We start from the raw sequence: 27,428 nt of genomic DNA on the forward strand, positions 1-27,428 counted from the left end.
TGGGCCTGCAGGTGATGTGTCCCCAGGGACCGCAGACATGTGAGGTGCTGCAGATGGAAGAGCTCTGCCCCCTAAAGCACAGAGAAGCAGCCCCCCCACATGGCTTTAGCCCAAGGCTTCATTGCACGCTGTCATGCAGAGGAGGCAAACACGGCTGGTCAGAGCCTTCAGCAAGAGCTGGAAAAAGGAATGGAAATAGCCTGGAAAGTGAGTTGGTGTCTATTCCATGGACCAAGAGCCTTGGAAGCGGTGCCCCTGTCTTTGGTGTCCCCAGCTGTGACCAGAGGAGTGAGTGGGGCTCTGCTACAGCAAAAGCAGAAAAAAGTGGCCATGATAAGGATTGCCCCAAAGTGCAGCAGGAAAAGCAGCTCAGACCACTGAGGTCTATCACCAAACCTTGCCAAGGACTGTCGCTGAGATGATGTTGGGAGGTTCCTTGTGGGGTCCTGGGTATTTGCTGTGACCTCTCACAGCCTGGGGAGCAGGTGGGCAACTCCTAAAGCTGTGCTGAGCCTGTGCTGTGTCGTCTGGGATCAGAGCCTCAGGATAGAGACCACACCTGCACCCCCTCATCACCTCTTTATTTACAGACACAACACCACTGGGGTGTGAAGATGGGAACCTCGTGAGGCCTCTGCTCCCCAGAACCCCCATTCCTGCAGCCAGGGCTCTGTGCAGCCACTGCAGCTCCTGGGGCTCGGCCTCCTCTGCCCCTGAGCCTCTACTTCCTTCGGCTGCCCACCACGGTCTTCCCACGGGCACCTTTGGACCTGCAAGGGAGGAGGAAAAGCACGTGCAAAAAGGCATCAGTGACCACACAAGGAGGATGAGGTGGGTGCTGTCAGTCCTGCAGACTTTTCCAGTTGGAAACTGCCCTGGGGGCTGACGGTCTTCACTGGCCCCAGGTAAATCTTGGGACCCCAGTCAAAGTGCCTGGGGACTCTCTAGGAACAAGCTCATGCAGTTGCCAGGCGATTCTATGGACCCAGCATTTCCCTCACGTGTTTCTCCCCCCACAAGAATCGTTCCAAGAAGAACTGACAAGTTGCATCTGTAGCTGCAGAGGGATAAAAGCAGCTGCAGGATCCTTCAGGACCCAGCCAGTGGCTCCCCTTAGCCAGCACAGGGGGAGCAGGCAGTGCTTGGGCACAGGGCAGCACAGAGGAGGAGGAGGAGAAAGAGGTTTGGGTGGGAAGTGAAGGGCATTTCTGGCTGCCAGACCTTGGGATTGCCTTGTCCCTGAGCCCTGCTGCTGCCCTGGGGTCCTGCGACACACATGGAGTGGGACACACACAGGACAGGTACAGGGACACACAGAGAACCTGTGCAGGGACACACACACACACCAAACATACCAAAAACACACCAAACACACACCAAACATACCAAACACACACCAAACACACACCAAACATACCAAACACACCCCAAACACACCAAACACACACCAAACACACCAAACACACCCCAAACACACCAAACACACACCAAACACACCAAACACACCCCAAACACACCAAACACACCCCAAACACACACCAAACACACCCCAAACACACACCAAACACACACCAAACACACACCAAACACACACCAAACACACACCAAACACACACCAAACACACACCAAACACACACCAAACACACACCAAACACACCAAACACACACCAAACACATACCAAATACACACCAAACACACCAAACACACACCAAACACACACCAAACACACACCAAACACACACCAAACACACACCAAACACACACCAAACACACCAAACACACACCAAACACACACCAAACACACACCAAACACACACCAAACACACACCAAACACACCAAACACACCAAACACACACCAAACACACCCCAAACACACCCCAAACACACCAAACACACACCAAACACACACCAAACACACACCAAACACACACCAAACACACCCAAAACACACCCCAAACACACACCAAACACACCCCAAACACACACCAAACACACACCAAACACACCCAAAACACACCCCAAACACACCCCAAACACACACCAAACACACACCAAACACACCAAACACACACCAAACACACACCAAACACACCAAACACACACCAAACACACACCAAACACACACCAAACACACACCAAACACACACCAAACACACCAAACACACACCAAACACACACCAAACACACCAAACACACCAAACACACACCAAACACACACCAAACACACCAAACACACCAAACACACACCAAACACACCCCAAACACACCCCAAACACACCAAACACACACCAAACACACACCAAACACACACCAAACACACCAAACACACACCAAACACACACCAAACACACACCAAACACACACCAAACACACACCAAACACACCAAACACACACCAAACACACCAAACACACACCAAATACACACCAAACACACACCAAACACACCAAACACACCCCAAACACACACCAAATACACCAAACACACACCAAACACACACCAAACACACCAAACACACACCAAACACACCAAACACACACCAAACACACACCAAACACACACCAAACACACACCAAATACACACCAAACACACCAAACACACCAAACACACACCAAACACATACCAAATACACACCAAACACACCAAACACACACCAAACACACACCAAACACACCCCAAACACACACCAAACACACACCAAACACACACCAAACACACCCCAAACACACCCCAAACACACCAAACACACCAAACACACACCAAACACACCAAACACACACCAAATACACACACACCAAACACACACACACACACACACACACACACAGAGCAAATACACACCAAACACACACACACAGAGCAGCTGTGCAGGGGGGCAAACACAGCCCTCAGAAATGCCTGTACTCACCCTTTGCTGCAGGATCACACCGTGGTGGGGCAGGAGAGAAGAGAGATTTGGTGTAAGCGGGTGGGAGATGCTGCCCCTGGCTCCTGGGGTGGGCTGAGAACCTCCCACACCAGGGGGAAGTGGGACGGGGATGTGAGAGCACCGCGTGCTCCTCGGAGCAGGGGTTAAACACCCTCTTCCACCCTCCTATGAAGGGCTCCCCTGCCATGTGCAGGGAACATGGGCATGGGACAGGTTCCCCTGGCCTTATGGGCCTTCACAAATCCCACAGCCCATGGGATATCCCCTGCTAGACAAGCTGGGATCTCCAGCAGCTTCCCGAGATGCTGGACAGAGCCTCTGCAGGGATGGGGTGGCTGGAAGGACCCCACAGGACACACAGCTTCCCATGCAGAGGTGAGCTCTCCCTGGGGTCCAGCCCCTGCTGAGCTCTCTGGGGAGGGGGAAGCTGGTGACAGTGGGAGGCCATGGAGGTCTGTCAGGAGCAGAAGAGCAGGGACTGAGGTCTCTGGGACAGACCTGCAGGTTCAGAACCCTGGGCACCAGCAAGACCAGAGGCAGGAGGGGGAAGGGGAGGAGGTGGTTTAGCCAGGGAGATCCATAGGGAGGGAACTGGGGAGGAGGGAGCTGGAGCTGGGAGGACAGGAGATGGAGGAGGGACATGAAGCCACTTACACTTTCTGGTGGTCGCTGATACGGTTTCGAAGGACATTGATCTGCAAGAAAAAATGGTGGCTGGTGAGGTCTGGCAAGAAAAACCTGCAGGTGACAGTGAGGTCTGGCTGTAAAAGGTTGCAGGTGGATGGTGAGGTGTGACAAGGTGCCCCAGGCTGGGGACAAGGCTGGGTGAAGATGCATCACTGATCTCTTTTCCCCAGCAGTTTTTCTGTGGGTTTTAGAGTCCCAGAATCCCAGGATGGTTGGGGTTGGAAGGGACCTTCAAGCCCATCTCCTTCCACCCTCTGCCATGGGCAGGGACACCTTCCACTGTCCCAGGTTGCTCAGGGCTCCATCTTGCCTGGTCTGTGATGTGTTTGCTCTGTGGTGGTGCCAGGTACACATCCCCAGGAGCTGGGAGATCACTTGCACACCCCAGCTCATCCCCTGGCTGGGGAGCAGGAGGAGCAGTCAGGGACACAGAGGGCAGACAAATCACAGAGGCCCTGGGGTTCACCTCATATTTCTGCCGCTTGAACTTCTCCTGCAGGTCAAATTTCTCAGCCTCCAGATCATGGATGTTCTGCCACAGTTCCTTGGCCTTGTCCCTGCAGGAAGAGCCAGCGGGACACAGTGCAGGGAAGGGCTGTGGCTCCCAGGCGCTCAGTGCAGGGATGGGACACTGATGCCAACCCCTCAGCTGTTCCCCGGGATGGGGCTCTGGAGACTCCCAGACAGGGATGTGTTATCCAGGCAGTGAATTCAGGGACAGAAGCCACGGGGAGGTCAGTACATGTGGGGACACACCTGTCCCACCTGTGTGACCCTGGCTCCCTCTCATGGCTGGTGCCTTCAGCCGCAGCCCAGCCATGGTGGCCCTGCCCAGCCTTGGGGCCGTGTTCCCCCTGGCTGGGGTGTCACCATCTCCAGCTGTGCCATCCCCCCAGGCTGGAAGCCCCATGGAGCCGTCCCCAGCCCGGGATCCTGCCCAGGAGCTGGGACCCAGCACAGGCCTGCCCTGACCATCCCTCCCGAGCCTGTGGTTACCTCAGCTTGTCCTCGCTGAGGTGGTCGATGTTCAGGGGCTTCCGTCGCTCACTGAGGATCTTCTTCTTCTTTTCCCGCTCCGTTTGCTTCTTCCCGCCCTTTTTCTCTGACTGAGGAAACCATCAGACCACTGGAGAGAAGGAAATCTACCCAGCCTTTGCTCTCCCCCACCCTCAGTTCTGCACCCAACACCCTCAGCTTTTGGGACTCCAGAAGCACATGAGATCCTCGGGGTCACTTTGGCAGTAGTGGACAAGACACCTTGTCCTTGTCCCCATCCCCCTCCCTGTCCCTGAGGCAAGGTTGCAGCTGCACATCTGCAGAGGAGAGCTGAGCTTGGGGCAGCTCTGAGCTCACCTTTGTTCCAGCACCCCCTGACCCAAGAGCAGCTCCCTGGGCTCTCCTGTGTAAACCCCACAGGGGCTGTGGATGAGGTCAGCCCACGGCCGAGCCCTTCCCAGGGGCAGCAGTGGCTCCACCACAGCCCCCTTGGAAAGGCTCCCACCTTCTGCATGTAACCCCCGAAGTGCAGCATGTTGGAGAACGCCTTCTTCTTCCGCGCCTCCTCCTCCGCCCTCTTCCGCGCCTCCTCCTCCTCCTTGCGAGCTCTTTCTTCCTGCCAGGGTCACAAGCTGGTCAGCAGTGGGTGGATGGATGGATGGATGGATGGACACACAGATCATGTCCCCAGATTCCCCAAGCCCATCCCAAGCTGCATTTCCAGAGGACACTCACGGCCATGCGGGCCTGGCGCTCCTTCTCCCGCTCGCTGCGGATCCGCTGCTGCTCTGCCCGCTCCGCTCGCCGCTGCTCCTGCACAGGGAGGGGACCTTGGCTTGGACACTGCAGGGAATCTGCATCCTCTCTGTTCCAAAGGACATATCCCTGACCCCGAGAGCCCTGAGGACCCCAAGGGAGCCTGGGGACAGTGACCCTGGGCAGAGGGGCATCTGCATGAGGCACCACAGCAGCCAGAGCAGGGGCATCCCAGTGACCAGGGAAAGGAAGGGAAGGGCTGGAGCTGTGCCAGGGCAGGCTCAGGTTGGAGATCAGGGAAAGGTTCTTCCCCCTGAGGGTGCTGGCACTGCCCAGGCTCCCCAGGGAATGGGCACAGCCCCGAGGCTGCCAGAGCTCCAGGAGTGTTTGGACAAGGCTCTCAGGGTTGGAGTGGAACAGTTGGGGTGTCTGTGCAGGGCCAAAGGTTGGACTGGATGATCCCTGAGGGTCCCTTCCAGCCCAGGGAATTTTGTGGTTTGCAGGTACTGCGGTACAAAACCTGGCTCAACCCTCAGGCTGTGTCCTGCAGGGTCAGGGATGTCCCAGGTCTGCCAGGACTGGGGAAGGGGCAGTGGCTGAGTGCCCACAGGGACAGGGCAGCAATAGCCAGAGAGGGGAAGGCTGAACACGTACAATCCTGTCCTTGAGGGACAGGAGCTCCTCTTCCTCCTTCTTCCTGCTCTCAAAGTGGGCTTCAATGAGGGCCTGCAGCTCGTTCAGGTCCTTCTCCATGCGCTTGCGGTGAATGTCCTGCACCAGACACACACAGCCAGAGCCTCCAGCAGCTGCCAGACACTGAGGGGGGCAGAGGGAGGGCAGCACCCCCAGGGCTGGGAACCAGGGGCACAACTTACGTCAAAATCCAATCTCTCTCCATCTGGGATCTTGGGAGGCACCAGGTTGGGCATGAAGACCCTGCAGTGGAAGGGGAGATGGAGCAGGATGGGGCTGCAGCAGACCTGGGGCAGCACATGCCCCTCTGAGCCCCGCAGCCCCCAGCAATGCAGAGCTGGAGGACAGGGGGTGCAGTGCATCCTGCTGGAGGTGGAGGAAGGCCTGTGGCATTCCCGGGAAACATTCCAAGGTGCTTGCATGGCTGGAATAACTCTGCAAGCTGCAGACAACGTGGGCCCTTTGCCAGGCCCCCTGAGCTGGCAGCCACCCACTGCTCTCCCCAAAGGGCACCGTGTGCTGCGATGTGACCTGGCACAGGCAGCTGGATCCTCTCACCCTGCGGGGCTCTAGGGAGGGCAGGAGATGCTCAGCAAGGGCACAAAGGGATGAGGGGAGGATGGCTGAGGGCAGATCTGCCTCCCACACTTCAGCACTGCAGGGGCCCGGGAGGACCCCCAGGTTTGTGGTAATGGTTCACAGTCCTGCTCCCTCGGGCTCAGTCCCTGGAATGCTGACACTCCTGGAAACGTGTGCCTCATGCCAGCCAGAGCCTGGACTCTGTACCCCAGCCTGGGATGCTCTCTCTCTCTCTCACACACATACACACACACTTCAGCATCTGCAGGGTCACAGGGCAGCTGAGCTTCTCCCAAGGAACATACAAAATGCTTCAGAACTGCCTAAAAACCTCATTCTCAGGGTTTTGCTGTCTGTTTCTCTCCATGCCCCACTCCCACCCTGGCTCAGTGCTCCGGAGCTCCCTGTGCCCTTCATGGACCAGGCTCTGTCACACGGAGCCCCTGCCCTGGCACAGCCCAGACCCAGGGAAAACCCTGCCACACTTACTTGGGTTTTGGCTTCGATTCACCTGCAGGTGCCAGGAACAGGACAGAAAGACAAGGTCAGTGTCACTGAGGGGTTTCCTGTCACACTGTGACCCAACCCACACCCTGAGCCAAGCCCTCCCCTCTCCCAGCAGCAGGGGCTTCACAGGGACCATCCCCCAGCAGCCCTGTGCCAGGGGACACGTTGTGCCTGAGGCACAGCTGGTGCTGCTACTGAAGCCTTAAGTTTTAGCTTTCGTATTTTCTAGATTCTGAACTTCATAGAACGTGTCAGCAAGTTCTCCTCACAGTTTAGTCAGACAAAACAATCCTTTCCCAGCCCCAGAACCAGGGACACTGTTGCCCCAAGGATGGGACATCATAACCTGCAATTGGACAATTAACCCCAATATGGAAATGGACCAGAACTTAGAGAAGTGTGAAAACTCGTGACTGTGTGTCCATCCTGGGTGGAGCCAGGCTCTTGCACTGCCCAAGGTGCATCCTCTGAAGGCCTTTTTAATGCCCTGTTTATTCCTTTAACTCTCTGCCCAGCCTCTGTTCAAGGTAACCTCACAAGGCACTGGTAGCCCCCAGTCAGGCAGAAGAAACGAGGGTGGTACCTCACCTTCCCCAGGCTCCTGCTCCCGCTCTCCCTCTCCACCTGTGGAAAACATTCTGCTTTGTGTCCCCATGGCCAGTCCTGCCCAGGGACACTGTGGGGCAGCTGTCCCACTCTTTCCCATGCTTGTCCCCCCTGCAGAGCCCAGCTCCATCCATCCCTGCAGGATGAATGGGGGGAGAGCAGGCCCCTGAGGGACATCCCTCACTCACAGGGTGGCCAGGAGAGCCCCAGCTCCTCTCCAGGAGGAATCCAGACAAGTTTTGCAGGAGCTCAGGCTGGAAAAGCATCAGTGCCTCCCTCTCCTGCTGCATTTTGGGTGAATTTCTGCCCAAAGCAGCACAGATCCATCCCTCCATGCCCAGGGCAGCTCTGCCCCATTTACCACAGATCATTTGGCAGCAAATAAATTCAGCACCAAAACCCTGTCCCAAGGGCCCAGTGTCTCCAGGGACTGGGATCAAGACTGGAACAGCCAAACCCATCTCTCCTCTGTTCCTGCTTTACCTTCTCCTGCTGCTTTTGTTTCATCTTCTTGTTCTGTTTAAAAGCAATGGGAGAACATGAGCAACCCTGGGTGAGGGCAGTCACATCCCCCAGCACAGAGGGGCCCCAGTGCCCTGGTTTGGGGTCACAGCTGGGGTCTGAGCCTGCTCCAGCAGCAGTGACAGGGTCACACACCATGCCCATAAGCCACCTCATGAAATCCAGTGTTCTTTTGATGATCAGACACATCAGAGCTCAACCCCAGCTCCAGAAACCTCCCTAAGGCCACGGACCCCTTGGAGAAACAGCTTGGCCCATTTCTGGCATTATTTCAGAGGGCTGGGCACAGCCACCAGCAGCAAACACCATCGTCCTCGTGCTCGTAGGGCCCAGACAGAGCAGGGAAGGGCATCTCAGCTTGACACCCCCTTAGGGGACACCAGATCCGGGGGACAGCTGCCCCTCTCTGTCCCCCTGTCACAGCCAGGCTGGGACATCCCAGTCCCCAGCTGGTACCCCTGGAGCAGAGCACGGCCCAGCCGAGCCGTGGGAGCTCCCTGGCACAGTCCCCACTCACCTTCTGCCTTGGTTTCTTTGGTCTCCTCCTCCTCCTCCTCTACCTGCTCCTCCTGGCCTGTGGAACAAGGGGCAGGGTGAGCCCAGCAGAGCCATGCCCTGGCTCCCTGCAGCTCCTGGCTGGGGACAAGAGTGGCACAGAGCCGAGAGAGGCTCGGGGGAGCCGCAGCCACGGGAAAGACACGGAGCAAAGGGCTCCTCCCTAATCTTACCCCAGGGCTGCTCTGTGCTCTCAGGGCAAAACCCCCTAAAATGAATGGGATTGAAGGATTTATCCCCACCTCCTTGTCCCTCATTCCCTCACACCCCAGGAAGGAGGGAGGGATTTCTATTGCTCTGCTCTAGCAGTGAACTCCAGGATGTGCCCCTGGCACCTTCCCAGTCACAGCTGTGACACTGCTGGAGCCTTTTTCCACTGGAGGGAGCAGCGTCCCCACGGGAATCCTCCACTGGAGCAGGGTGATGCTGTGCCCTCGGGCCTCGGGACACTCGTGGTGCCACAGCCAAGGGAAGAGACAGAGGACAGCGAAGACAGCAAACCACAGCTGGCAGATATAGGATATAAGATAGAAGAGACAAGGCACAGACAAAGAATGGACACACAGCACAGCAGGACACGTGTGGAGTGCAGGGAAAAGAGAGAGAAGTGGAAGAATGAAAGAAAAACCTTTCCCCAACCAGGGAGAGGCAGAAGACATCGACCCACGGCTTTTCCCAAGAGCAGAGAGAGGAAATAATGAAAGGTGCAATAACTACCGTCGTCTTCCTCTATCCATTCTTCCTCTTCTGGGCCAGGGAGGAGGGAAGGAATAAGCAGGGATTAGTTGGGTGGCACAGAGCTTTGGCATGCGTGAGGTGAGGACTTGACCACTGCACCTCCCTTTGCTTTTACACTCAGGGTGCTTTTCCTGGCAGTGCCCTGGAGCAGCCAGAGCTCAGCTCAGCCCAGCTCAGCTCAGCCCAGCTCCCAGCTCAGCTCAGCCCAGCTCAGCTCAGCCCAGCTCAGCCCAGCTCCCAGCCCAGCTCAGCTCAGCCCAGCTCAGCTCAGCCCAGCTCAGCCCAGCTCAGCTCAGCCCAGCTCAGCTCAGCTCCCAGCCCAGCTCAGCTCAGCTCAGCTCAGCCCAGCTCAGCTCAGCCCAGCTCAGCCCAGCTCAGCTCAGCTCAGCTCCCCAGCTCAGCTCAGCTCAGCTCAGCTCAGCCCAGCTCAGCTCAGCTCAGCTCCCAGCCCAGCTCAGCTCAGCCCAGCTCAGCTCAGCTCAGCTCAGCTCAGCCCAGCTCAGCCCAGCTCAGCTCAGCTCAGCTCAGCTCAGTTCCCAGCCCAGCTCAGCTCAGCTCAGCTCCCCAGCTCAGCTCAGCTCAGCCCAGCCCAGCTCAGCCCAGCTCCCAGCCCAGCTCAGCTCAGTTCCCAGCCCAGCTCAGCCCAGCTCCCAGCCCAGCTCAGCTCAGCTCAGCTCAGCTCAGCTCAGCTCCCCAGCTCAGCTCAGCTCAGCTCAGCTCAGCTCCCCAGCTCAGCTCAGCTCAGCTCAGCTCAGCTCCCCAGCTCAGCTCAGCTCAGCTCAGCTCAGCTCAGTTCCCAGCCCAGCTCAGCTCAGTTCCCAGCCCAGCTCAGCTCAGCTCAGCTCCCCAGCTCAGCTCAGCTCAGCTCAGCCCAGCTCCCAGCCCAGCCCAGCCCAGCCCAGCCCAGCTCCCGTGCCAGGGCTGTGTCTCCAGCAGGCTGAGGCAGGTGGAAGTTTGAGCTTGGCCATGACTCTCACATGTTCAGCAGAGGCTCCAGCCCCCATTGGGATATTGGGATCACATCTCTGCCAACACCCATGTCCAGCATTGCCAGCCCTGCTTTGAGTCAAAGGATCACTGACAAAAGAGATCCTGAGAGAGTTCAGACTAGTTTTGATCCTACTGATGTTTCAGGTGCAGGCATCTCAAACACGGTCACATCTGCCTTTCCTGGACATGATTTGCCCATTGCAGCCCAGGAGCTGATCCCCAAACCCCCCAGCAAAACACTGAAGCCCCAGGATGTGGCTCTGGGTCCTTGCAAAAGCAGCTCCTACCTTCCTCCACGCACTCCTCTTCACAGAGCACACAGGCCACAGACAGAGAAAAGGGAAAGAAACCTCAGGTTATTGGAGTTGCTCTGATCAGTTTTTGGCATCGGGGCAGCTGCAGGTGCTCCATGTCCTCTTACCTTCCTGCTCCCTGCAAAGCACAACAGGAATTTGCAGAGTTTTACACTGAGTTGGAACGGGGCCCATCAGGGAAGGGAGGCTGAGGTGAATTTGGGATTTCCTCCAGGCTGGCTCCCCTTCCCCACAGCACAGGGCCAGGGCTGCTGGCAGCTGCTGTGTGGGTGGCTGTCAGCTGGCACTGAGGACAGGGACATGGCCCAGGTCACTCTGCAGGCTGTGGAGACCAGGGGCTGAAGGTCTGGACTGGCATTTCAGCAGTGGTCAGGGGACCATTTTGCAGCATGAGAAGATGAGTGACCTTGGCCTGTAATCCCAGAAATGGGCATCTCACAGCCCACCTTTGCCCCCAGGTCCTTCCCTGACCGTGGGGGAGATGCACAGCCTGTCCCAGGGGGATTGGTGACACACATGAGTCTGGCACAGAAACACCAGAGGATTCAGGTCCCCTCTCTCTGCTGGTGGATGAGAAGTGGGAGCTGTGTTTGAGCTCACCCCCATAACCCCAATCCCATCTCCTCAGGATGTGCCTCCTGGCCCAGAGCCTCCATCAGCAGAAGCTGCTCTCAGATCTGGGCCTTGGGGAGTGATGTTCTGGATGTGGCAGCAGGACCCCAGCAGCAACAGGCTGGTGGCTTTTCCCATCTCTGTCTCACAGATTTCAACTGCATATTTTTAATGTAGGAACCATCCTTGTCCTGCCCATGGGTGTGGATACAGCTCCCACCACCAATTCCCACTGCTGGGGTCCTGCCAAGGCTGGGGGTCCTTGCTGGGTGCTGGGGTAACAATGAGGTCACTTCCAAGCAATGCTGCAGTGGGAAAGTGGGAACAGGGAGAAAGAAAAGGGGTTAAAACCACCCCACTTACTGCTCATACTCCTCGGTGACCTCCTCCGTGTCTGACATCCCTGCTTCTCTGGCAGAGCTGGAGGCAGATTGGAAAAAGGGAGGGTTAGAAGTGAGATAAGGGCCAGCACAGCCTGTCCCTCAGCACCAGGCCAGGGGCACGGAATGCTGCTTCTCTCCAAAGCACTTGGAGCTTCCAGCTGTCCCCAGCCAGGATGTGACAGCGTTATCTCAGCAGAGATAAGGCTCCTGTCCCCCTCCTGTCCCAGGATCAAGCAGGAGGCAGGAGATTGGACACAGCCTCCTGTCACACTGAGAACTGTCAGGAGCCATGTCCAGGACACTCAGCCCCCCTGGCCCAGCCCTCTCAGGGGCTGTGTTTGCTCAGGGGACAGGAAAATCACCCCATTGCAGTGTTCAGCTTGTTTTGGTCCTGACTATTCTTAGCTCAGGGATGACCCCTCCTCTCAGATGTGCAGCCCTGCACCAGCACAAGGCCTCAGCAAACCCTCCCAGCCCAGCCCTCCGAGTGTAGAAATGCTGGGAAAGGGACAGCCTGGGATCAGCAGGGCCATTTATACACTGTTAGCTAAAAGGAATAATCTACAGCCTGGTTTAGTCATTTAGCCCTGGTTTTAGGGCTAAAACCTCTGCAGAAACAGCCTTTCATCTTCCCAGCACATCTGTCTCCCAGCTGTGCTCAGGAGGACTTTGCTCATCATCTCACCCCATTTGACCTTCACCCAGCACTGGGTGAGATCTGCAGCCACCAGCCCCATCCCTGGGCACCCCAGAGCAGCCCAGAGCCCCAGCCCAGCCCTGTCCCTGCGCCTGCCAGCCTCAGCAGGGCTGAGATGCCACAGGACAGAGCAAGGCAGCTCTGGAAATAACTCCCATGTGCTGAAGCACCTGTTCTGAGAGCAGCAAGGCTCCCCTGCTCCTGCTGCCCCGGCTCTGGGAACAACTGCTCTCGCTACATCTGTCGAGCATTTATTACCCAGGATGGGTGGGACAGGCCTCAGGAGTGTTTGTTCAGGATGCTGGATCCTGCCTTGGAATGCTCAGGCATGGGACAGGGGCGTTCCAGGAGGGGAACCTTGGCATGCCCAGGGCTCCAGAGGGTCTCTAATCTCACTGTTACTCACAAGGTGCTTTTTGGAGACAAATAAAGGCACAGCTCAGCCCCCTCTGCGCCGCCTGCTCCTGCTGTCACTGCTCCCTTTCCTGTGATGGCTCCAGGGCTGGGCTCTGCACCCCCTCCAGCACCATCCCCAGGATCACTGCTGCTCCAGGAACATCAGTTCCCACTTTTCCCCAGGCTCAGCATGCTCCTGATGCCACAAGTTTGGCCAAATCATTTGTGTGGCCTCTGAGCACCCAAGGCTGCACACAATCATTCCGTGACACAGGAGAAGAGGGTTCCCAGTCCCAGCAGTGTGAAAACCTCTCCCTACATTCCCATTGCCCTCCTCCCTCAGACACTGCTAGATCCCACAGAGCTGAGGGAACAGAACAAATCCAGCACTGTTAAGAGGCTACACAAGAGAAAAAGTGGCTCAAGGAAATATTTACATATCATCTGCACAGAAACACAAACCTTTTCATTAAAGCTTGGAAATCTTGATTTGGTAGAACTAGGAGAACCCAGCAGACATTACAGAGATAAAGAGGAAATATTGCTCTGACTACAACCAATCACCCAGAATTTGCTGTGTGTGGAACAATCCAGATATTCCTCACACTCCTTGAAATCCCCCTATCCTTTAGCTCAGGGCTGGCTGCTCACAGCTCTGGGGCTGAGTTAATCCTCCACAGTTGTGAGTCCCTGCTTTGCTGCAGCCTGCCCAGACACGGAGCTCTCGTTTCCCACTGTTTGCTCCAGGAATGGGCCATGTCCCTGCTCCAGTCCCTGCTCCAGTCCTGCTTGGCAGGCTCAGAGCAGGCACAGGAGCATCCCAAACCTAACCCAGCCCTGGGCTGCAGAGAGGCAGGGCCAGGCTGGCCATGGCATCACATCCCTGCTGTGTCCTGCAGGGAACGGGGAACTGGGGCATTTCCCTGAACCAGGGCAGCCAAAATCCTTCTGAGCCACCTGAGCCACATCGAGGTGCCTCAAAAGACAAACTGCAAATTTGCAAATGCGCTGGAGAGGGTCCTGATGGTTTATGCATGGGCATGGCTCCAAGGAATAAAACACCCAGGAGAGAGCGGCCAGGGGACACCCCAAACCCTGAGATGGTTCCCTCCCCTCCCTGGGCTGGATCCAGAGCATCCCTCCCCTCCCTGGGCTGGATCCAGAGCATCCCTCCCCTCCCTGGGCTGGATCCAGGGCATCCCACCCCTCCTGGTGCTGGATCCAGCACATCCCTCCTCTCCCTGGGCTGGATCCAGAGCATCCCACCCCTCCTGGTGCTGGATCCAGGGCATCCCACCCCTCCCTGGGCTGGATCCAGGGCATCCCACCCCTCCCTGGGCTGGATCCAGGGCATCCCACCCCTCCCTGGGCTGGATCCAGAGCATCCCACCCCTCCTGGGGCTGGATCCACAGCATCCCACCCCTCCTGGGGCTGGATCCAGCACATCCCACCCCTCCCTGGGCTGGCTCCACAGCATCCCACCCCTCCTGGTGCTGGATCCAGAGCATCCCACCCCTCCTGGGGCTGGATCCAGCACATCCCACCTCTCCTGGGGCTGGATCCAGCACATCCCACCCCTCCTGGGGCTGGATCCACAGCATCCCACCCCTCCCTGGGCTGGATCCAGCACATCCCACCCCTCCTGGGGCTGGATCCACAGCATCCCACCCCTCCTGGGGCTGGATCCAGCACATCCCACCCCTCCTGGTGCTGCATCCAGCACATCCCACCCCTCCTGGTGCTGGATCCAGAGCATCCCACCCCTCCCTGGGCTGGATCCAGCACATCCCACCCCTCCCTGGGCTGGATCCAGCACATCCCACCCCTCCCTGGGCTGGATCCAGAGCATCCCATCCCACCTGGCACCCCCAGCCCTACCTGAGCTGCGGTGCTGCCGGGAGCTGGGGGAGCCGGCGGGTCTGGGGAAGGCTCTTTGTGGCAGGAGGCTTTAAGGGGGCTCCAGCGCCCACCCCGGGGCGGGCAGAGCCGCAGGAATGTGCCCGGCGCCCAGCGAGGAATGCAACACTTGTGAGCTGCTATTTCGGCAGCCACGGCCCTGGCCCCCTCTGCCGCTCCCCCTTCCCCCCCAGGAGCCCATATAAGCCCAAGCTATTGTGTGGCCTCAGAGATTTGCTATTTTAAACCCCGGGGCCGGCGATACGCGAGTGCCCGAGGGGCTGACACAAGGCAGCCCAGCTGTCACCGGGACCTGATAAAGCAGGAGCAGGGACCGACCCTGCCCGGCAGCTCCTCAGCTCGGGATGCTGCAACAGGGGACGAGTCTGTTTTAAACCCCCCAGGACACATTGGATTCGGGGCTTTTCCCTTTTTTCCCCTTGTGGGGAGAAGAGAATGGAAGTTTCCAGTCCCAGACCAGCAGCAGGTGACCAGCAGTGTCTTAGAAAGAGAAACTTTTATTAGAAAAAAAAAAAAGCCCAGAGAAACCCAAGTCCTTCCCCAAGCCCCACAAGCAGGATCAGCCCCAGGGGCATCAGCAGGTTCCCACGCTGGATTTGTCACCACAGTGGTTTCTCAAAGCACAACCCAAACCCAAAGAATGGCCCCAAAAAGAGAGTTTGAGCCTTTTGTCCATGGCACCCTAAAGGCCTCAAGAGAGCATCCCCTGTCCCTGCTGGGGACATTCCACAGGGAATGCAGGATCAGGGGCTACACAGCAAAGGGCTCAGGAAGGCAGGAGGGAAATGGGGCCCAGCACAGGGCACTCAGCTCCATGACAAGCCCCACACAGGGCTGTGGCCACGGCCAGGGCCAGCTCACCCTCCCTGCATCACTGGATGGGGGGTCACTGCCTGCAGGGACAGGGACAAGGAGCAGTCTCTGGTTCAGCTGTGTGTGGAAGGAAGCCCCAGGGCCAAGCTCCCCCTTCTTCCATGGGACACCTCGGAGCACTGGTGTGACTTCATGAACATCATCCTCTGCTTGGGTCACCCTGGCAGTGACAGCCTGGCAGGGGGTGACACCCCCTGCCCCACCAGGCAGCAGGGACGGGCACGGTCCATGGAGGTGAGGCTGGAACTCCCTTGGCCAGGCAGGTTCTCGCCCCACTGACATCTTCCAGCTGCCAGGGAGCCGTGGGGGGGGGATCCCCTTTGCCAGGGCAGTCCTGGGGCACGGGCAGAGATCAGGAACAGAACAGCAAAATGTGGTGGGCAAACAAGGCAGGAGTTTGTCTTCAGCATCTGTGGGGAGCCTGGTGGCCTGGACACCCCCAGACAGGCAGTGAGTGGGGACTGGGGGCACGGGGACACTCTGCCAGGCTTCTTCCTTCCCATCCCACAAGCAGAGGACCCCATGACCTGGCCTGCACCCACACGTGGCACAGGGGACTCGTGGCAGTGGCTTTTGGACGGTTGGGTAGGGCTGGGCTGTGATCTTTGGAGCAAACCAGTTTTTCCCAGATGGTTTGATACAACAGCTGGTATTACTGCAACTGGAAAAGAAAGTGGGAACCACTGAGGCTGTGCCTGAGGCTGCAACCACCCCACCAGCAGCTGCTTTAACCAGGACAGTGGCTGTCCCCAGCAGGGGATGGGGCAGGCAGGCATCCCCTAAATCCCATCACAGCCCACTTGCCTTCTCCTCCCAGAGCAGAGTCCTTCTCTCCCTTACAGATGCCTCCAGTTGTCCTCTCCAAAGTCACAGAGACCCCCCACGTCCCCTGTCCCCCATATCCTGCCTCTGTCCTGCCTCAGAGGATGCACCAGGGTTCAGAGCAGCTCCATAATTACCTTGGTGTCTCCAGAGGTGTCTCCAGGCTGCTTTATCCAGACGTCTCGCTTTGGCAGGCTGTTGATTCTCCGGATTTCCTGCAAACAGGAGAGTCAGAAGTGACAGGAGAAAGCTTTCTCTGTGCATGGTGTGCAGCACTGCCTTGGTCTGACTGTATCCAAACCTTGAGGCACACTCTGCAGGTGAAACCAGCCAGCTTTGGGATCCTGGACCTGGGACACCCTCAAAGCCAAGTGCAGCTGCACAGAATCAGAGCAGGGGCTATTGAAGGAGAACTGATCAAGGAGCTGCAGGCTTTCCCCAGGAGTGGCTCCAGGAGCAAACCCTCTGCTGGCACAGCTGCCTGCTGCAGGCACATCTGGGCAGTGTTGATTGCCCAGCCCAGCCTGGACTCACCTTCCCTGGCTGCAGGGCTGGAGCTGCACCTCCTGGGCCAGCTGGCTGCCACGAGCAGTGGCCAAAGCCCTCCCTGTGTGAGCAGTGAGAGCTGCCCAGGACCTGCTGAGCTCCTCCTTTCTGAGAACACCAAAGCACCCTGGGGCAAGCAGCTCTCTCGTCCCTCTCCTGCACACGTCAGGGAGCAGTCACAGTGACCAAGTGATGACCTCTGAGTCCCCTTGGCCAGGCACTTTGCGCCCACGGCCACAAGACCCCCTATTTTCGGGTTCTGGTTCCATTCAGGGGTGCAGATGACTCCAGACATGCACCAGGACCTCTCCAAGCACACACAGGTCTCCAAGCCCCTCAGAGCTCAGGGACCAAGCACACAGCTTCTCTCCACCGGTGTCCAGGCAGAGCTGCTGATCCAGAGGAGATGGGATAGCAGAGATGGGATCATGCTGGGGTGCTGGGGTCAGGTACCCCTGCGTGTCCTGGGAAATGCTCCTGCTCCCTCCTCAGCCCACCAAGGGGTGAGGAATCTGTTCCTGCTGTCTTAGGAATTGTGGGCTCACAGTCAGGACACAGCAACAAGCAGAGCCCTGATATGTCATCACGGTGGCCCTGCAGCTCTGAGGTCTCCAAACCTGCCTAAACTGCTCTCAAACCCTTCAATGGGTTCAGCCAAGGGTTCACCCCCGCTTCAACCCCACCCCGAGGAGCAGCACCGTGTCCTGTGGGGCTGCCTGGTCTCAGGGCCCTCACTTGAGCTTGACACAAGCTGGTACCTTGGTATTTTCCTCCTTGGCAGGCTCCTGAGCCCGGCTGATCCACAGATTAATGCGGGATGTCACTGATCCTGGGATCCTCAGGCTGTCCTGTGGCACAGAGAGGGACAGCGGGGTTACAGCCCTCCCTGTGCACGAATGTAACCCAGTCCAGTCCCCAGGGCATGGGGAGCCCGAGCAGAGCTGCAGGCACAGCCCAGCCCACACGCTGCTGGCTCCATCCCAGCTCCTCAGATTGCAGCCCTGTGCCCAAACACAGCCCTGGCACCCAGCGCCAGCCCAGCCCTGCTCAGCCTGCCAGCCTGAGCCCGAGGGGGCAAGATCTGTCCCAAAGGCACAGCACAGAGCCGCTGGGAGCTGAGCCCAGGGCAGCTCCTGCCTCACCTTCCTCACCACCACTGCCTCTGCCTTGCCGGGAGCGCTGCCCTCGAAGAAGTTGCGCTTGCTCGCCACCCCCTCCGAGGAGAGCGGGCGACTCTTGTGGACAGGCACGGAGGATTTCACCCCCTCTGAGCGCTGGGGGAGAGAGGGGCGTCAGCAGGGCCGTGCTGTACCCCGAGGGGTGAGCAGCAAAGTCGGGGTCACACCCTGAGCCCCTTGGGGTCTGGTCCCCCCACCATCACCAGCTCACAGCCCTGTGCACTGCTTCCCCCAATGGACCCCTGCATCCCCTGACCCTCCCCAAAGGCCATCCCCTCCCTGCAGCATCCCCACACCCTCCCCAAAGGCCATCCCCTCCCTGCAGCATCCCCACACCCTCCCCAAGGGTCCCTGCTCCTAAAACCCTGGGGCCAATCCCTTTTCCTGCCTGGAACCATCCCCTTCATCCCCATCAGCTCCGGTATTTGGGGCAGGCTCAGGCCCTCCCCTCCCCACTTGGCTTCAGGCCACCCCTCTCTGTCTCTCCACACATCTCTCCCACCCCTGCCTGGCTCTGCCAAGGGTCTCTGGTACCTGCACAGCCGAGTTGTATTTTTCCAGCTTCTCCCCAATGGTGCTGTTGCTGCCCGGGATCCTCAGGCTCGCACTGGTGAAGAAGAGAAGAGCTGAAACCCCTCAGGATCTCCTGGGACCCAGCCAGTCATCCTGGGGAGCAGGAGAAGGCTCTGTCCCCACTCCTGCATCTATCTGCCAGGTAAAGCAAGCAGTCCATTCCCTGCTGCTGACTGAGATCTCTGCGTGTCACCACCTTCCCAGAGCCACACTGGAACACTGAAACATCTCAGAGCTCCTCAGCCTGCCCTGGCTTCAGCTCTGCCAGCTCTGAACTGCATCGCCCCCAGTGTCAGTGTGCACCTGCCCAGAGAGGTGGAGGATCCCTTGATCTGGTCACCAAAGCCAGATCTGGCTGCTCATGGACCTGTTTTGACATCCCCATGGATGGGACCTGTGCAGACACAAGCACCAACACGGACCTACATGACTCAGGAGACACTGGGGGCTTGCTGGGGGCTACTGAAGCAACCTGGGAGAGTGGAGGATATTCCTGCCCATGGCAGGGGGTGGAATGAGATCTTTAGGGCCCCTTGGAACCCAAACCTTTCTGTGGTTCCAGGATCTCATTCAGATGCAAGCTGCACGTTGGACATTGTCCCCTGCCAAGTCCAGCACTCTGGGGACCGATGTCCAGCAGATCTGTGCCAGGCCAGTCAGGCCCCATCACCTCCTCCTCCTCCTCCCTTGGAAAACAAAGGACAGCGGTTCCTGCCCAGCAGGACCAAAAAAAGCAACATGAGAGGTGCTGACCTCCTTGTGAGAGGGCTTGGGCTCTCTTCTTTCTGCTTCCTGGAGATGATCTGGAAGACACAAGGAGAGGAGATCCTGCAGTGAACTTTGGTTATCCAAGACAAGCATGGGAGGTGTTATCTCACTGATCTGCCCCAGGAAAGCTCCATTTGCACCCACACCAGAACTTATCTCGTATCTCAAAGCTCCCCAGACTGTAGACACTTTATGGTGGTAACAGTTTTATTCCCAATAAAGCCTCATGTTAGTCACTCAGGTGTAGCCAGTCAGCCCCGACTCAAACAGGGAGGATCTTGACAGCTCTTGGTTTTCCCAGCCTCTTCAATCACTTTATTCACAAAATTCACTTCAATCACAAAAGAGATCTCTTTTGAAATGAAATATATTCTCAGACTGTAACATGGCATGAGAGGGAGAATGGGTGTTATTTTTATCCTGTGCTTTCACAGAAGACTGGAAAGGCTGGAAGGTGGATGGTAATTCCTGTGGCTCTGGAAGTTCTGAGGACAATGAGCTGCCTGTGTTCTCATCCCTTCCCTGAGTTTTCTAGCCAGCACAAGGTGTATGAACTGGACGTGCTCACCCCACACACCTTCAGCCAGACATGGAGAAGGAAAACAGGGGGAAGAGGGAAGCAGAACTGCCCAGAGCAAGGGTAAATTGTGAACACACTTCTGGGAACAGGTTCTGCCCACATAATCCAGAGGCCAAAGCAATCCTTCCTTCCCCCCAGCCTCCACTGGGCAACAGAATTCTTTCCCCAGCTGCTTCAGCTCTTACCCTAAAGGAGACAGTTCTTGGGCTGGCCCGTCGGATGGAGCTGCTGAAGGTGATGTGAGTTGGAGAAGGGTCTGGCTTTTCTGCAGGTTCATCTCGGGGAGGGAACTCCTGGATTACCTGCTTTGAGGGGCTCCTGGGTGGCTGCTGAGGAAAAAGGAGACCTCAGATGCATCCCAGGAGAGAGAGAAGACGGAGGGGCAGGAGCTGAGCAGTCAGGGTGGGAACTGGGCTGGAGGTGGGAGTTTGAGATCAAAATCCTCCAAACCTTTCCTGTCTCAGTTGGACACACAGAGTCCCAAACAGCCCTCCAGTGCCACCACGATGGCAACCAGAGAGACTTGATGGAGAAGGTGATCAGGACAGCACAGACCAGGGAGGGGAAGGAGGTGCTGGGACCCTGTCCACCACCTCGTGGTTTGCAGCTCTCAGAAAAACCTCCCCCAGAGTCCTTCAGGTCCCATTTCCCTCCTGGGACTTTTGGGCTGTCCCTCTCTCTGCTCCTCCCTAGGCCTGGTACCTCCTCCATTCCTGCTCACCTGCTGCTCCGGGGATGAGGTCCCAGCCGAGGTTTTCTCTTCTGTGCTCCGGTTTCCCACCCTGGTGAGGATCTTCACCTCCCGGAGCCGGCAGCTCCCCACCTCGGGCGGCTCCTTCCTCTGCTCCCCCCGAGGAGTCCACGCTCCCTGCTCCTTGTCCTGGAGCCGTGCCCTCACCATCCCCTTCCTCTCGGAGGCTGGCTCCAGGTTCTTGTCTCCTGCTGGGTCCCCTCTGCCCTTGGCCGGCTCCTGGCCCTGCTCTGCAGCCCGGCCGCTCTCCTGCCTCCTGCGGGGCTGCGCTCCTGGCTCCGGGCAGCTTCCTCCCACCCCTGGCTCCTTCTGCTCCGGCTCCTGCCTCGGCTTCTCACACGCGGCTGGGAGCCACCTCGTCCTTCTCCCTTCTTGTGTCTTCTGCTCCTCCCCATCCTCCAGGGACTGCAGCTTCACGAGGGATGGAGGCCTAGGGACAGGGACAATATGGAATGACAACTCCAGAACCTGGGGCTAGAGGGGTGGATTTCATGCAGCAAGTGAGGCAGAAGGCTCTGGGGAGGGGCACAAAAATCCCACTGACATCCTGGAGTCCTCCCTGCAGACCAGGGCTCTCATCCCCATCACCCCAGCTCAGCTGAGAAAAACAATGGATTAAAAATCTTCTTTTCCTTTTGACATAGAGATGAATCATTTCTGCAGCTCCATCCAGGACACCAGCACCCAGCAAGTCCTGTGCCAAGGAGGTCCAGGCTTGGGGCAGTGTGCTGGGGCTGCTGCTGGATAAGAGGTGCAGCTGTGACTCTTCACCAGAATAGGAAAAATCCCACCAACTTGAAGTGGGAAATGTTGGTTGGGAGTCAATCTGCTGTGGCAGATCCACGCATGGTACCGACACAAGCTGTGAAAAGCTGTTTCTCCTCCCTGTGCAAACAGGCACAAGGTCTGGGAAGGGGCAGAAGGACACCTTGCTGTGTCTGCACGCTCCCGGGATTGGGAAGGAGATGGGATAACACTTGCCCTCCTCCTGAGCTGCAATCACCACATGGGCAGCCTGTGTCAGCAGCAGGGAAGAGGAATTTGTCCTTCCCAGCTGGTTCATTTTAGTCATGTCCAGCCCCCACCCAACCCAAGGGTCCTAACTCCATCCTGTCTGAAACACAGGAGCACCTCTGGAGTGGGACTCTCACTGTGGACACAAACCACCTAAATACTGGACACTGCCAGGATCAGAGAGTGGGGCAGGCTGTGTAAAGGCAGCCTGGTCCCAGGGCACCTCCAAATGCCAGCTCCCTGCAGCCAGGGACTTTGGAAGCACCACTGGGAAGCCCTTGGGTCAGATCCCAGCTTCAGCCAAGGTCCCACAGCGTCACTGTGAGGTTCAGAGGGGCAGCACAGGCAGCCAGGCTCTGCCTGCTCTGCTCTCCTGCCCTGCAGAGCTGAGCAGCCCTTACCTGCTGCACATCCCACCTGCAGCCCCCAGCAGGGCTCAGCCCTGGCACCAGCCCTGTCCCAGCACTCCTGGGCCATGGGGAGCCCACCCAACACATCCTCACCCTGTGCTCCTCCTCTGGAGCCCACCCAACACATCCTCACCCTGTGCTCCTCCTGGGGAGCCCACCCAACACATCCTCACCCTGTGCTCCTCCTCTGGAGCCCACCCAACACATCCTCACCCTGTGCTCCTCCTGGGGAGCCCACCCAACACATCCCCCTGTGCTCCTCCTGGGGAGCCCATCCCACCCCACCCAACACATCCCCCCTTGTCCTCCTGGGGAGCCCATCCCTCCTCCCAAGGGCTCTTCCCACAGCTGAGCCCAGCCAGGAGCCAATCCCACCACCTGCAGCAGCTGCCAGGGCTCGGTGTCAGGGGCCAACGTGGACCCACAGACCTGCTGGAAGCTGGGCTGGTGTCTTTGACAGGGCTGGCAGGTTCCTCATCCATGGATGTGGAGGACAGAAGGTTCCGGTGCCTTCGCCGGCGCTCTCTTTGCTGCTCCTCCTCATCCTCCAGGGTCCTCTGCCTGGCCAGGCTGTTTGGGAGAAAACACAAGTGTGGTAGTGCACATTTCTGGGCTGTGTCCTGCACGAGGCCCTGCTGCACCCTGGGCAAGGCCAAGGGGCTGCCAGGAGTCACCTTGCTGGAGGAGAGCGAGGCCAGCACAAGCCAAGTGTCCCAAACCAGTGCTCTCGCTCCACCCAGCTGATGCAGGCCCTTCCCAAAGCAAGCACTTGACTTCCCAACTCCTAATTTCTCCTGCTGGGGGGAGCACTCATTTTCTAGGAATCCCTATATATGTATAACACAGGATATTGAACCTGTAACTCAGCCAGAGCAGGAGCCTTGAGCTACCACACAGCCCTCAACCACACAAACTGGAAGGGTGACCACTATGGCACAAGATTCTAGGCCAAAACCAAGTTGTGGGAATGGCAATTTAATTTTTATAGAGCAAAAATCCTCAGACACAAAAGTATCAGAGGCTGAAGGCAGCTGCTGAGAGGCTTTGCCTGGGGATGGGGCTAGCAGGGCTCCTCTTCCCTCCTGCATGTGCCTGGACAGGGAATTGTTTATAATCACAGACTGAGCCAAAAAGACAAAGTTTGGAATCATCTTTGACCATTTTTATTTTGCACAAGCCAAACGTGGGTTGTTTTTTATTTGTTTTGTTTTGTTTTAATAAAACAACACTCAGAATAAAAAGTTGTCTGGAAAACACCAGCTCTGCCATCCTTTCCCTGTGCCAAACCTGCCCACCTCCTGTGCTGGTGCATGGACAGTGTTGGAAATATTTTTATTGGCTGGATGGAGCCAATCAAATTTATAAATAATTAATAACAATTCATTATTAATTATTATAATAAAACTAATAATTTATTGGCTTTTCAGAGCCAGGTCCATCACCCCCAACATAAACCCTTGATCAGCCACAAACACTGCAGGGAATCCCATGGAGCTCCAGGCACCCCAACAGAGCCTCCCTGTGCAGGGTCCATCCCAGGATCTCATCCCAACACCTCATCCCAACTCCTCATCCCAACTCCTCATCCCAGGATCTCATCCCAGCTCCTCATCCCAGGATCTCATCCCAGGATCTCATCCCAGCTCCTCATCCCAACTCTTCATCCCAGGATCTCATCCCAGGATCTCATCCCAGGATCTCATCCCAACTCCTCATCCCAGCTCCTCATCCCAGGATCTCATCCCAGCTCCTCATCCCAGCTCCTCATCCCAGGATCTCATCCCAGCTCCTCATCCCAGGATCTCATCCCAGGATCTCATCCCAGGATCTCATCCCAGGATCTCATCCCAAATCCTCATCCCAACTCCTCATCCCAGCTCCTCATCCCAGGATCTCATCCCAGGATCTCATCCCAACTCTTCATCCCAGGATCTCATCCCAGCTCCTCATCCCAGGATCTCATCTCAACTCCTCATCCCAGGATCTCATCCCAGGATCTCATCCCAGCTCCTCATCCCAGGATCTCATCCCAGGATCTCATCCCAGCTCCTCATCCCAGGATCTCATCCCAGGATCTCATCCCAGGATCTCATCCCAGCTCCTCATCCCAGGATCTCATCTCAACTCCTCATCCCAGGATCTCATCCCAGCTCCTCATCCCAGGATCTCATCCCAGGATCTCATCCCAAGATCTCATCTCAACTCCTCATCCCAGGATCTCATCCCAGCTCCTCATCCCAGGATCTCATCCCAGCTCCAGTGTCAGCCCTGCTCAGGCCTTGTCCCCAGTTTGACTTTTAGCGAAAGCCAGGGTGGCAGGGCCGCGTTACGGCGAGGGTTCGCGGCTGGCTCGAGGTTACTGAGTAATCCCAGCCTGTGATAAATTAAACCTCTTTACCCCCTGCCAGCGTTTGTGTTTCTGTTCTTCCTGCTCGGGGCAGGGGAGCGGGGCCAGGGCAGGGCAGTGCCCGCTTCTGCTGCCCTTCCCTCCCGCAGCACGGCCGGGAGCTCCGGGCACCCCGCGCTCCGAACCGGGAGAGATCGGCTGGGGAAGGCTGGGAAGTGCCCAGGGAAGGTTCAGGTTCTCCAGGTGTGCCCCCTCCATGTGCCAAGGCTGGGAAGTGCCCAGGGAAGGTTCAGGTTCTCCAGGTGTGACCCCTCCGTGTGCCAAGGCTGGGAAGTGCCCAGGGAAGGTTCAGGTTCTCCAGGTGTGCCCCCTCCGTGTGCCAAGGCTGGGAAGTGCCCAGGGAAGGTTCAGGTTCTCCAGGTGTGCCCCCTCCGTGTGCCCAGCCCACACAGAGACCCCGGCACGGACACTGTGGGGACACAGATCCTGGTGCCTCTGCACCCCTGAGCTCTGCTCAGCACTGAGCAATAACGCTCAGCACGACGGGCACTTCTTGCATTTTACAGTCTCCTTCCAAGTGAAAAGGGGATTTTCCTGCTCTGAGGCAGCACAAAACCTGGCACTACCCACAAAAGCTGCCTCCTCGTTATTTCTAATTAAGCCATGCACCCATCAGGCTATGGATTTCCTCTGCCAATCTTCCCCTCCTCTTTTCAAAGAGGGATTTATTTTTCACTGTCTTACATTTTTTAACACAAAGACATGAGTAAGAACTTTGGTGAGTGTCCCTGCCTTGTCCCTCCTGCCCTGTCAATGATTAATGCAGAGATTTCTGACATTTCTGCTCTCTCAGTGCTGCCTCATCTCAGGAGAGCTCAGGAAATGTCTTCTGGGGTGCAGGACCCAGCTGGGCTCAGAGGAGATGGATCTGGATGGGGCTGGAATGGCTCCTGGATCTGTCCCACCCATGGCAGAGGCAGCTGAGAGCTGCTGGCCTCCGAGCAGTGGGGTCTCCACTAAAATAAGGAAGTTTTTCACAGTGAGAGTGGTGAGAGAAGCTGTGGCTGCCTCTGGATCCCTGGAAACATCCAAGACTGGACAGGGCTTAGAGAGCAACCTGGGATAGTGAAAAGTGTCCCTGCCTGAGGCATGGGGTGGAATGGGATAAGCTTTAAGGTCCCTTCCCACCCAAACCTTTCTGGGATTCTATGAGATGCCCATTTTTACACCCAGTACTGAGATTTGGTCTCAGAACTGTAACATCCACTGGGGCCAGAATTCCTGCTCTGATCTGTGGGACACCGTGGCTCTCTCTGCGTTTCCATCACGGCTCCTGCACAGCCGAGGCTGCCCTGGGGTCTGCAGGGGGTCAGGGCTGATCTCACCTTGCTCCAGGTCCCCTGACCCACCCCGGGATCCTCCCCTACTCTGGGTCACTCTTTGGGAAGGCCGGGGGAGCTGCGGGAATTGCTCAGGGATTGCTCAGTGACCGAATCAGGCACAGCACGGGCTGCAGTCAGGGCAGAGCAGGACACACACACCCAGGGGCTGCCTGGCCATGGGGGGACTGCAGACACCCCCAGCCAGCTCAAAGCAGGTCTGGAGGCACAGCCCAGACAGTTTGTTCCCCAAAGAAAGGCAAAACAGACCCAAAATGTACCCAGCACAGGGCGAGAACGCTTATCCAGGTAATTCTCCAGCGCCTGGCTCAGCTTCCCCAGGCAGCAGAAACAAAACCTCCTGTAAGCTTGCCCAGGCACAAGAAGCTCTCGGTGGGGCTGGCATTCACCTCTGCAAACAGCAAACACTCCCAGGGCAGTTGCCCATCGTGCCCAAGCCCCTTTGGCCACCAGCAGCCCACCCTCTCCTCTCCCTGCCGGCGGTGGAAGGGGTTAAGCATTAACCCACAGCACTTACCTGGACAGATCGGACCAGTTCCTCCTGCTAAGGGACATTTTCGCTTCCCGGGTGTTTCAGAGAGCCCCCAGAAGCCGAGCAGGCATCCAGAGCCAGGGGGGATCAGCGCTGCCCCGAGATTCTGCTCCCCGAGGACGGAGGGAAGGAGGAACTCCCTGCAAGGTTATTTCCCTGTGCACCTTCACCCTGCCTGCCACCCTGTCCCCAGCAGCTGCATCACATGGCTCCTTATCTACCTGACACAGGCTGTGATTTGTGTGCCACAGCCGCCCTGCCCAGCAGTGCCACGCAAAACCAGAGCCCTCCTCTGTGCCAGGCTCCGAGCCGGGAGCCGCAGCTCGGGCCATCCACGTCTCCCAGGCTTTGGGAGACAACTCCCTGCAGAGAACCAGTTCTACCAGCCACAATCCACCAGTCAACAGCTCCTGCAGCCCGGCGGAGGAGGTGAATTACCCCGGCTGAGTGGGAGGAGGTTGGCTCCCGGGGATCCAAAACAGTCATTAAAACACCTCCGGCTGGGCGCAGTCCAGCCCTTTCCAAAGAGCCTGGGAGGGTCCCCTGCTCCTTCCAGCCCTTTCTGGAGGTCTGGGATGGAGCTGTCAAAGGCTCCCCTTATCTCTCTTATGAGCTTTGGTGCAGCAGTGAGCACTCCCAGTTTTGGGGAGGGGGCTGGAGCATGGGGGGTACCCAGTTTTTGTGTGCCAGAGAGGCCCTGTGCCCAGGCTCACCCCACACCTGGACCAGCCACCAAACCCATCCTCCCCTCTG

The 27,428-nt window shown here is 57.6% G+C and overlaps 2 protein-coding genes across 5 annotated transcripts; both read right to left on the reverse strand.

Annotated features, from left to right (window-relative positions):
• Window positions 1-560: 560 nt before the first annotated feature.
• On the reverse strand, window positions 561-14,985 carry TNNT2 (troponin T2, cardiac type). 2 transcript variants are annotated; one of them, XM_088067203.1, is made up of 17 exons: window positions 14,843-14,985; window positions 11,851-11,907; window positions 10,983-10,993; window positions 10,849-10,866; window positions 9,551-9,580; window positions 8,796-8,852; window positions 8,240-8,272; window positions 7,739-7,774; window positions 7,133-7,154; window positions 6,247-6,307; window positions 6,026-6,142; window positions 5,351-5,428; window positions 5,121-5,231; window positions 4,616-4,725; window positions 4,086-4,176; window positions 3,587-3,627; window positions 561-770 (listed from the first exon to the last, which is right to left on the reverse strand). In XM_088067203.1, exons 2-17 carry the CDS (start codon window positions 11,886-11,888, stop codon window positions 722-724), a joined length of 903 nt encoding a protein of 300 aa, XP_087923329.1. In that variant the 5' UTR covers window positions 11,889-11,907; window positions 14,843-14,985; the 3' UTR covers window positions 561-721. The 2 variants fall into 2 exon arrangements, with proteins under 2 accessions (XP_087923329.1, XP_087923328.1); XM_088067202.1 differs by lacking the exons at window positions 9,551-9,580; window positions 10,983-10,993; window positions 11,851-11,907; window positions 14,843-14,985 and having other exon boundaries at window positions 10,849-10,868.
• Window positions 14,986-15,405: 420 nt separating this feature from the next.
• On the reverse strand, window positions 15,406-27,022 carry LAD1 (ladinin 1). 3 transcript variants are annotated; one of them, XM_005530241.3, is made up of 10 exons: window positions 26,661-27,022; window positions 22,826-22,966; window positions 20,943-21,402; window positions 20,407-20,550; window positions 19,627-19,676; window positions 18,835-18,907; window positions 18,265-18,396; window positions 17,881-17,970; window positions 16,714-16,791; window positions 15,406-16,415 (listed from the first exon to the last, which is right to left on the reverse strand). In XM_005530241.3, exons 1-10 carry the CDS (start codon window positions 26,696-26,698, stop codon window positions 16,407-16,409), a joined length of 1,215 nt encoding a protein of 404 aa, XP_005530298.3. In that variant the 5' UTR covers window positions 26,699-27,022; the 3' UTR covers window positions 15,406-16,406. The 3 variants fall into 3 exon arrangements, with proteins under 3 accessions (XP_005530298.3, XP_087923263.1, XP_087923262.1); XM_088067137.1 differs by having other exon boundaries at window positions 20,407-20,547; window positions 22,775-22,966; XM_088067136.1 differs by having other exon boundaries at window positions 22,775-22,966.
• Window positions 27,023-27,428: the final 406 nt, after the last annotated feature.

Source organism: Pseudopodoces humilis, chromosome 26 (genome assembly GCF_049639895.1).
Source record: "Pseudopodoces humilis isolate 2021_Gansu_Grassland_sample_001 chromosome 26, ASM4963989v1, whole genome shotgun sequence".
NCBI classification, from domain to species: domain Eukaryota; kingdom Metazoa; phylum Chordata; class Aves; order Passeriformes; family Paridae; genus Pseudopodoces; species Pseudopodoces humilis.

Excerpts from the sequence above, each read along its gene's own strand:
- TNNT2 (XM_088067203.1), bottom strand. The coding sequence starts at position 11,888 with ATGTCAGACACGGAGGAGGTCACCGAGGAGTATGAGCA. Across the intron at positions 4,726-5,120 it reads TCGGGGGTTACATGCAGAAG|TCAGAGAAAAAGGGCGGGAA; the intron begins GTGGGAGCCTTT and ends TGGTTTCCTCAG. Across the intron at positions 3,628-4,085 it reads TCAAGCGGCAGAAATATGAG|ATCAATGTCCTTCGAAACCG; the intron begins GTGAACCCCAGG and ends TTTTTCTTGCAG.
- LAD1 (XM_088067136.1), bottom strand. The coding sequence starts at position 26,698 with ATGTCCCTTAGCAGGAGGAACTGGTCCGATCTGTCCAG. Across the intron at positions 21,403-22,774 it reads AGCCCTGGCAGCTGCTGCAG|GCCTCCATCCCTCGTGAAGC; the intron begins GTGGTGGGATTG and ends CCCTGTCCCTAG. Across the intron at positions 18,908-19,626 it reads CCAAGCCCTCTCACAAGGAG|TGCGAGCCTGAGGATCCCGG; the intron begins GTCAGCACCTCT and ends CTTCTTCACCAG.